Source organism: Galeopterus variegatus, unplaced genomic scaffold (genome assembly GCF_000696425.1).
Source record: "Galeopterus variegatus unplaced genomic scaffold, G_variegatus-3.0.2 Scaffold13021, whole genome shotgun sequence".
NCBI lineage: Eukaryota > Metazoa > Chordata > Mammalia > Dermoptera > Cynocephalidae > Galeopterus > Galeopterus variegatus.
Window position 1 is genome coordinate 27221 of NW_007739132.1, and position 9913 is coordinate 37133.

General features: G+C 40.1%; 1 protein-coding gene across 1 annotated transcript in view; it reads right to left on the reverse strand.

Moving 5' to 3' along the window:
- LOC103581425 (DNA topoisomerase 2-alpha) overlaps positions 1-6437 on the reverse strand; it is a 30140-nt gene extending 23703 nt beyond the window's left edge. The window contains exons 1-10 of the mRNA XM_008563259.1: positions 6417-6437; positions 5382-5537; positions 5072-5162; positions 4665-4728; positions 3248-3393; positions 2961-3058; positions 2321-2533; positions 1804-1977; positions 1512-1613; positions 1265-1402 (exon numbers count right to left, since the gene is read on the reverse strand). Of these exons, the coding sequence (XP_008561481.1) occupies positions 1265-1402; positions 1512-1613; positions 1804-1977; positions 2321-2533; positions 2961-3058; positions 3248-3393; positions 4665-4728; positions 5072-5162; positions 5382-5537; positions 6417-6437 (1203 nt within the window). The remainder of the gene's footprint in view (positions 1-1264; positions 1403-1511; positions 1614-1803; positions 1978-2320; positions 2534-2960; positions 3059-3247; positions 3394-4664; positions 4729-5071; positions 5163-5381; positions 5538-6416) is intronic.
- Between the last annotated feature and the right edge of the window lie 3476 nt (positions 6438-9913).

The window sequence follows — 9913 nt, forward strand, 5'->3', positions numbered from 1 at the left end:
GAGTGCTATGGATAAACAAATGCATATAAATAATCGGTATATAATAATAATAATAATAATAATAATAATAATAATAATAATAATAATAATAATAATAATAATGTATGTTCAATGTTATATTGGAACCCACTTAGTTGGGGGGAAGGATGGAAAGTAAAAGCTTTTCTAAAGAAATGATGTTTAAGAACAAAAGTAGGGCCGGCCCTGTGGCTCACTCAGGAGAGTGCGGCGCTGGTAGCGCCAAGGCCGTGGGTTGGGATCCTATAAAGAGATGGCCAGTGCGCTCACTGGCTGAGTGTGGTGCAGACCATACCATGCCGAGGGTTGTGATCCCCTTACTGGTCCAAAAAAAAAAAAAAAAGAACAAAAGTAGTTAGCCAGGTAAAAAGTATTTCAGGAAGAGGGATGAGCATCTAAAAATAGCTCTAAGGAGGGAAGAGCACTATGCTTTTTAAGTAATTTAAAACCAACAGGACTGAAGCTTTCACAACATAGGAAAAAGTGGCACTGAGATGAGGTTGGAGAGATAGGTGGGATTAGATTAGGGCAGGATCTTTCTTGTTGGCCAAGTTAAGAAATTTGGAATTTTCCAGAGTAGAAGTCTTTGAAAGATTTCAAGAGAGTAAAGATAAAAATGTGTGCTTTAACTCATAAAGGTCATTCAAAAGCATTGCAAAGAAAAGACTGGAATGATATTAAGGTTGAGAACATGTAATAATAATCCAGAAAAGATATAGTGGTAGGAGGTTACTGAGGTATTCCAGAAATGATTCTTATTGATTAGATTACAGAGGAGGGGAGGTAAAGAGAAGATTCCCAGATTTCTTGTTTATGCAACCTAGTGGTTGGTTGGAGCTTTTTACTAGATACGAAAGTTATGTTTGTTGAGGGTGAGGAGTTCCTTGGATGGGGGTCATTGAGTATGGAGATTACTAACTCAGTTTTGGACGTGTTGATTGAGAGCAACCTTAGGCATTCAAGTGAAGGTGTTTGGTAAGCTTTTAGATGAATTCAAAAGTGACATAAGCTAAATGATGATATGTAACTGTGAAATATAGGCATATATATGGTAATTAAGCCCCAGGTAAGACCAATGAAGCGAAACCTGTTTTGTACTTCCTTTTCAGAATGGGAAGATTTGGAGAAGTACAGTGTGGGGAGAGGAGAATCTTTATTTCTGCAGAGCTGAGAAGAGCAATGGAAAAGTTTGTTATTGTTATTGAAAATAAATATTGTTATTTCCTTCTTCCCTCTAAGTACTCACAGCTTTAATGAATTTTTCACTTAATTGGCATGTTGATCCAAAGCTCTTGACTTGTAAAGTCATGTTTTCTTTCGTCTGAGAGTCAAAGGTTGGGTTTTCAATTAAGGCATTCACAAAAATCCACATGTGATTTTTCACCTGCAATGAAAATTGATATGAAGTCATTAAAAATGTACTCATGCTTTATTTATAGACTTTTACTTCTTCCTTGACTTTAGAAAAAGAAAACTGTGCTAAAATGCCATACCTGATGTGCTTTTACTGCAATACCACCCTTGTTCTTCTTTTTCACAACATCAACAAGTTTAGTCACAATCTGATCAGCTATATAATCAACATGTCTGCCACCCTAATGAAGAAAAATACGAAACTGTAAAACTAAATATCTTCAAAATTATGATAATCAAACATTAAAAAAATCTAATTTGGTTTCCTTTACACCAAGACAGTCAAATATTCAAGTCCATTTTATATATTAAAAATAAGAACACTTTATATATAAAGACAAATCACAATTAATAATTCAAGAATAAAATTACCTTGGAAGTAGCAATGCTGTTGACGAAGCTAATTTGCTGAAAGCCTTTTTCACTCATTGTTAAACACACTTCCCACCTGTGGTTTACTTGTTCATGTATCACTTTTAATGGGTTGCCAGTTTCATCTAACTTATCCTTCAAATACATATCTACATAACTACGGAATCCTTTTACCTGTACAGGAATTAAAGGTAATGATGTAAAAAAAAAAAGTTACAAAAAGTGGATTCAGTTATAGAGTATGAGGATTTTTCAAAACTAATAAAATAATGTTCACTAATGGACATAAGAGAATGGTCATCAAAGAAGGGCACAAAAGTATTTATTTTAGGTGTTTCTTTGAGAAAGAAATTTCTTAGTAAGTTGGAAATGAGCTGATTAAAAAAATGGTATTTCATTCTCTTTTCAAGAACACATCTGAGAAGTGGTAAGAAAAACATGGGAGAAAAAATCAATTTTGCTCTTGACAATGATCACAAAGTCCCTTATTATCTTTAACACTCAGGAAAATACTCACTGGCAGCTTATTTCCATTAAGAAAGACTTTAACATCTTTAGTGGATCCAGCAATATCATATGCTCTTCTAACCATCAGTGCAACAATATCTTTGTCCAAGCTTTGCATTTTAAACTTAGACAAATCAGGCTGGAAAGTGATACATGTATAATCTTCTCCACTGAAGGGCTTGAGTTCCATTTCACCAGCTCTCCCCATGTTATCCCTCCACGTCTATGGAAGTAAAGAATAGGAAAGATGAAAAACTCAAGTCAGGCCGGCCCGTGGCTCACTTGGTTGAGTGCGGTGCTCATAACACCAAGGCCACGGGTTCGGATCCTATATAGGGATGGCCGGTTTGCTCACTGGCTGAGCGTGGTGCTGACAACACCAAGCCAAGGGTTGAGATCCCCTTACCGGTCATCTTTAAAAAAAAAAAAAAAAAAAACAAAACTCAAGTCATCTCACAAACAAAATAGAACTAAATAACACAAATTTAGTTTATTAGTGCTAGAAAACTTAATATATGTTCATGAATTTTCCATGATTTAATGGCTTATAAATTATGTAAAAATTATGTAAAATTAAACCAACTACTAAAGCGATTATAAATGGCTATACTACAATTTATAATCAAGGCACAAGATATCTATTTACTTGCCTGTTTGAACATTTTCTTGTATTCTCTACTGGCTGTTTCCACAGTAAATTTTGTACTGAATATGTTACATAATTTGGCTCCATAGCCATTTCGACCACCTGGGCAAATAAATATAAAACAGTATCGTTATTATCTCACTGACAGTTTTATTTCTTAATCACTGGCAAAGCTATTCAATTACAGAGATTTATTCCCATATTTTTAACCGTCATGCCACAGATAGTGATTTAAAAGATATATATATATTTAGCAACAAATAAGTTCTTTATTTTCTCTCAATACCCTACCTGTCACTTTCTTTTCATCATCATCATAGTTACTAGAAGTTAGGAGCTGTCCAAATATGAGAGCTGGGACATACATCTTCTCAACTTTGTGTTCAACAACAGGAATACCTTTTCCATTATTCCATATACTGATTAAATTGTTTTCCCTAATAGAAGATTGAAAATTTTATTGTAAAACAAATGTTAAACTAATGCCTACATTTTAAAATATTAAAATACTATAATTTCTAAAATATACAAATATACAAGTCTAAATTCCTTTATGACTGTTTTCATATATACCTTCTGAAATTCAGCATTATCAACCTTTCCAACCATGCTTAATTCCTGACACTCCTGAAATAGGAGCCAAGAGAAAAAAAAAGAAAACTTTTCCAACATCTGAGTAGACACTGATAACGTTGAGAAAACATGAAATTTAAAAATGTTAGGACAGAGCTGGATGGTTAGCTCAGTTGGTTAGAGTGAGGCATTTTAACACCAAGGTTAAGGGTTCATACCAGGCAGCCACCAAAATAAAACAAAACAAAGTTAGAATAAATGAAGGGAAATGATTTATGTTTAATGGAAAGAAAAGGACAAAGTTTGGAAACATTATTGTACCACTTTTAAGAGGATAGGTTCTAGTGCCTTTAGCTTTCCTGCCCAAAAAACACATTGGAAAACAAATATAAAAGAGAAAACATTATTTATCATAACTTCCCTGCTCATCAATAAAATGCTAAAAACTTATTTGGGCTTATTTATCTCTTAGTTATTTTAGGTTAATTCTCAGAAGATAATATATTTTAGTTATAACTGGACACACTATGGGTTTCAATCCAGATAGTACTTAATATTATCTATAAAAAAGACTAATTAAAACTAGCCCAACACTTTTTGGAAGACTACGATATCGGGACCTTAGGAGCACTCAAGTACATCATCATTAACACACTCCCAAAAAGAGCCTTAAGCACAGTTTACGTACAGGCTAATAAAAAGGTGAAACAAGCATCCTGACCACCCAACAAAGGGACACCCAGCATTTATAACTAGAAATCTTACATCAAATTATTCTCTACCACCACCTGCTGGTTTACTGTTTGAATAGCACCATGAGAAAAAGTTAAAACACCAGACTCCAGGATACTTAAAGTAATTATTGGAGATGCTTGCTAAAATATTTAGGAATTAAGTGTCATCACGTCTGTAATTTATTTTGAATTCAGAAAAAAACATAGATGGAGCAAATATGGAAAAATGTTGATAACTGTTGGATCTAGGAGGTGGGTATCCATAGGTTGTTCATTTTAGCATTGTCTTTCTGTACTTTTGCAAACTTTCATTTTAAAAAAAAGCCAACTTCACTAGTAATCAAATAAACACAACCAACAATAACAGTGAGCTATAACAAAAAACTAAGCAAGGGACTTACGGATCAATTGTGACTCTAATACAAGACATTTTCGGGTCCCTTTGTTTATTGTCCGCAGCATTAACTGAAAGAAAATAAACTACATATTTGTGGTGTTTAAGAAAAAAATTCCTTAACTCTATAGAAAAAAAATATCCCAAACAGCACAGGAGTAGCATTAACAAGGAGTTAATTTAGCGATTTATAGTACTGTTTCTTAGCAATTCATTTAATAAGGAGTTAATTTAGCAACTCATAGTACTGTTTCTAGGTCAAAAACTCACCTTCCTAGACTCCAATAGACTACCTCACCTTTGTTAACTATTCTAAATGACGGGAAGCCTGGCTACAAAAGATTTGGTAGAAATGATACTTCTTATAAAGGATTTGGCCAGTAGATAGATGTTTATATGAAAGAAATTACTCACCTAGAATCTCATCAAAGATTTTGTACAAACCAGGAACAAAAGTGACTTCCCTATAGTTAATGCCAACATCTTCATCATAAACCCACATTTGCTAGAAATAAGGCAAATAAATAGTTAGTTTCACTCTACATTTATACTGTCTCGTCTTCATGATTACCATAAAGTATTCTGGATTGAATACAGTATATGTATATGTACATATATGATAGCTTAAGCCAGTTTCAGTGATACTCAGTACTTGAGATACAGAAAATTAACCTGGAAAAAGTATACATTCTGACTGCTAAGTATTTTATTAGCTTGGTTTTACCTGGGTCACCAATTCCACAGAGCCAATGTAGGTATCTGGGCGAAGCAAAATATGTTCCAATTGTGTTTTCTTTTGATAGACTCTTTCAATAGACAGTTTTTTCTTAGCATCTTCATTTTTCTTTATTTTGTTGATTTGCATATTTTCATTTACAGGCTAGCAATTAAAAAAAGAAAGAAGGGATTTTTGATCACAGGTTTATCAGAAACCATGTACAAAATACTTACCATACTGATCAGCTTTAATGCACTCTATCCCAAACTGCAATCTGTTAGTAGATATTGGTGGAGTTTACACAGTTTTATACAAACGTGGCAATTTAATTTCACTGCAGCCAGGTTCTCAGATATCAGTCTGAATAGACATATATTATCTCACCAAGTGTATGTGATCTGGAAACTTCTTCCGTGAACAATGTTTTAAATGTCATCGATAAAATACACCCACTACCTTCATCTACTGCATAAATATTTACTGAGTGCCTACGATGTCCCAGGCACATAATAGGTTCTAGTTCAGCAGCAGTTTGGGAGGCTATCACGACAATCCCTTGGCCACATTAACGTTTTGAACACAGGAAGGCCATTTGGTGAGCCACACGGGTCGGCTGCTCCTCAGTGGGAACACTGTTGCCATGACTCTGCACCTTCCAGGACCGGCCACGTTCAATCCCATTTTAAGCAGAGGGCAGGAGAGGAAAGCATCTGTAAGTGGCTACTTAGAAGTCACAGAGGGACCACTATAGTACAGATCCACCACAGGACGTACTGAATCCTGTCTCTAGAAACAGTGGGAACAACACACAACTCCCTGGAAGCCAGCTTAGCCGATAATACTTCACTACTAGCACCCGAAGGGGCTTCACCCTCTTCACGGTCACTCAGGGCCCAGGAGATGGGGGTCGACAAGGAATAGGGCCTGCCAAGCCGGTCGCGGGCCGCACCCCAGCCCAGGAGCCTCACCCCTCACGGGCGGTCAGAGAGATGCCCGGGACGCGCTGAGGCTCCACCACCCGGCCCCTTCCGCGAGATGTACCTGCAGTGGGGACACCTCCATGGTGACGGTCGTGAAGGGGCTCGAGAACCCTGAAAGCGATTAGACCGGTAGGCGCACGAGACGACCCAGGACCAAGCCGCTTCTCCACAGACGCGCGTCGGTTAGGAGAGCTTCTCTAGTCCCATATGAATTTTCCTCTAGCCCGCCCAAACCAGTTAAGCCAATCCCGGACTCGCTCTCACCGCCTCTGCCCAGGCAAACCAATCGTAGCTGGTTTTTTATACCCACCTATGAACGACTGAGTAGGCCGTGGGCTTGTTCGAATGAACCAATTAGGCAGGGGAGGCGGGACTAGAGGGTTTCAAAAGGCACCACTCGGGATCGTAGCGGAGAGACTGACAGGAAACCTGGCCAATGTAGAGGGGGGTCCGTTTGTTCTCTCAGCGCGGAAAACTCTATAATGAGCCGCGACAGAGGGAGGGTGCTGCCTGAGGTACCCGCCGGGGTAGAAAGAGGAAGAGAAGGAAGTTTATTCCCCGGAGAGCTGCTAATCTACTTCAGTCCGTGCTCTCTAAAAAACCGTCCTCCTGGGCCGGCCCGTGGCTCACTCGGGAGAGTGTGGTGCTAACAACACCAAGGCCACGGGTTCGGATCCCACATAGGGATGGCTCGTTCTCTCACAGCCTGGGCGTTGTGCTGACAACCCCAAGTCAAGGGTTAAGATCCCCTTACTGGTCATCTTTAAAAAATAAATAAATAAATAAATAAAAACCGTCCTCCGTCCTGAGGTCGTTAGCGAAAGGAATGGACTCTTAGATTCATCTTCCTGAGGAAACTGAGCGCCGGCTTTCTAGACAGGCGGCCCGGCCATTTGGTTAAGGGAACAGGTTCTGGCGACTGCCTCCTCCTCTCCCGCCCAAGAATTTATTTTTCAAAGAAACAAAGGTGCTTAGTTGTGGTTTTTGGTTTCCATATAAAGGATGCAGAGAGGCCATGCAAATTATAGGGTAGCATTTAAGTCCCCAGTGGAGCAGCGTTGGACCGCAACTGGTAAATCAGAGGGAATAACCCACTTATGGTCACGGCCTCATGAACTGACGGGCTGGGACCGTCCTGGGACTGAAACCTTCTCCTCACGCAGCCAGCGAGGTGCCCGACTACTGGTTGCTTTTGCTGTCCTCCGTGAACTCTAGAAAACTCCGTGAACTGCTGAGAAGAAATGCCCAAGACTATTGCTCTGACGTGTGAATATGAGTGGGTTTATATTTCTCTCATCAATCCACATGTTAAACCAAAAAAAAAAAAAAAAAAAAAGTATTGCCCTTACAAGATGCTAGAAAAAATAACTGCACAATTTGAGTGACTGCTAATTCCATCCGAACCACCTCCTTCCATTCATATACTGCCTTAGTGTGCCCGAGTTTCAATTCCAGCTCCGCAGTTGCCAGTCGAGTCATCTTGATGGAGGAAGCTTCTCCGTGCTTCTGTTTTCTCTGCTAAAAAGAGTATCATCTCAATTGTGTGAGGATTCCATGAGATAAGTGGAAGGGGTTTAGAATGGTAGGCTAACAGTTTCAGAATCAGGAAGGAGGAATTTTCCTTAGGCTGGTATGACGATTTGTGGATTTACTTGTAAGAAAACAGAGGTCAACCATTGGTAAATAACCCCAGCATATCCAATGCCCACTCTACTGGCAAAGCCCCAGGGAGAGACAGTGAGGAGGGGGTGTGATGTGTCAGAAAATCAAGGATGGATTAGTAGCCCACAGGCTGGGGTGACTCGGAAAGCCGAAGGAATGAACTTTGGCACAGCTCTGGTCCCTGACCTCTGGGCCCCTGGCCTCCAACAATCTCTGAGTATTTTCAGTTCCATATGCTTACCACATATGTTGATAAAGGAAGGCAGCCCCAATGCACATGACATAGGGTCTCAGAGCACTTGAGGGAAGACTTTCCATCCAAGAAGGCTGACCACACCCTGGGCTCCAGGACCAGCATGCCAATTCTCTGCAGTTTTCCCAGGATGAAGGATGGCCCTGACAGAAACCAGCCATGCTTCCTTCTACCTTCTGGAACATAGAAGCCCCAACGTGGGTGGTGGATGGGCATGCTTCCCCAAAGATGGCATCCAGCTTTTGCAGCTCCTGGTCTCCACCCTGTAGCTCATCGCAGCCTTCAGTACCCTGCAAAACCCATCTGTAGATGAGGCAATAGTAATTTAATAAGCAGCTCCAGCCCTATCTTCTGGGACCCAGCTTTAAATCTCTCTTGCAATTTAGCCTAATCCTGACTGTGTGGGTCTCTGTTCCAAAAATCCAGAAGCAGAACTGTGGAGTCAAAAGGAGTTTGGAGTCACACACACCTGAGTTAGAATTCTCCCTGAGCCTCAGTTTGTTTCCCCATGTCATTATCCTTTATCAAAGGACTAAATGAGATATGGAAGCATCTAGAACAATTCTTTTCCCATCCTCTAGCACAGAAGGGTTCTTGCTCTGGCCCACCCTCCTCCTCTTCTGAGTACAAGCTGTTTCTCTGCCAGCCCCTCCTTCCTTCCTGCCTATCCACAGGGGGTCTTGCAGGACTTGTGGGGAACATTGAAGGAAGAAGTAGGTGGGGGTCTGGGATGGTTGGTCCTGGGAGGTATTGCATACAAAGAGGGAATTCCAGGTGCCTGCCAGATGTTAGTCCTGGGAGGCCAGAGTGGGTTGGGAGTCAGTTCCAGAGAGTTGTTGCGGGGGATGGGGGAAGCCAATCCTCATTATCCCCCTCTCCCACTCTGCAGAGGCCCAAATTAGTTATCCGGACCTTACCCTCATCCCTACCTCCACTTGTAGGTCGGGGTTGAGTACGTGAATCAGACCCCTGACTAGGTACCTGCTGGGTATATGACCTTGGGCAAGTCACTCAGTCTCACTGTGCCTCTTATTTCTTCATCTTTTCAAAAGACAAAATTACAACAATTTAGTTATAGATCTAACTGGCTTTTATTTGTGATTCATGAATCAGGACAGCCTCTGTTCTACAAAATAGAGTGAGAACTCCCACTGGGCAATAATAGAACAGTGGGTTTTGTAAGCTGGGAACAAGGAAACAGAACAATAGGAAAAAAACTAGTTAACACCAGGTTACTTCAGGTTACCTTTTTTGTAAGGGTTAAAGCAGAGGGGACTTCTTTATTATGCTGACTCAGGCAGACTGGAATCTTTTGTTTTCAGGAAAAACTGGTCTGTTTTGGGATGTGTCCTTAAAGTTTCAGTTTCATTATGTGGCACTTAGCATGAGTGATTCCATTTTAGTTCGATATGGTCTGTTGGGACCTAGTGCAGGAGCTCAGTCCAAAATAATGGGCTCCCATAAGGATAAGATAACATAGGTAAAGTGTTTAGTGCCTTGCCTGGCAAATAGCAAGGGCTCAAAACATGTTAGCAGTTATCAATTCTGCTCCTTTCCAAGATCTTCTTCTCCTTTCAGTCCCATAAGTCCCTTCCTCCAAAACCAGTGTCAAAATTCTCCTTTTCACAGTCTTCTCTGACCTT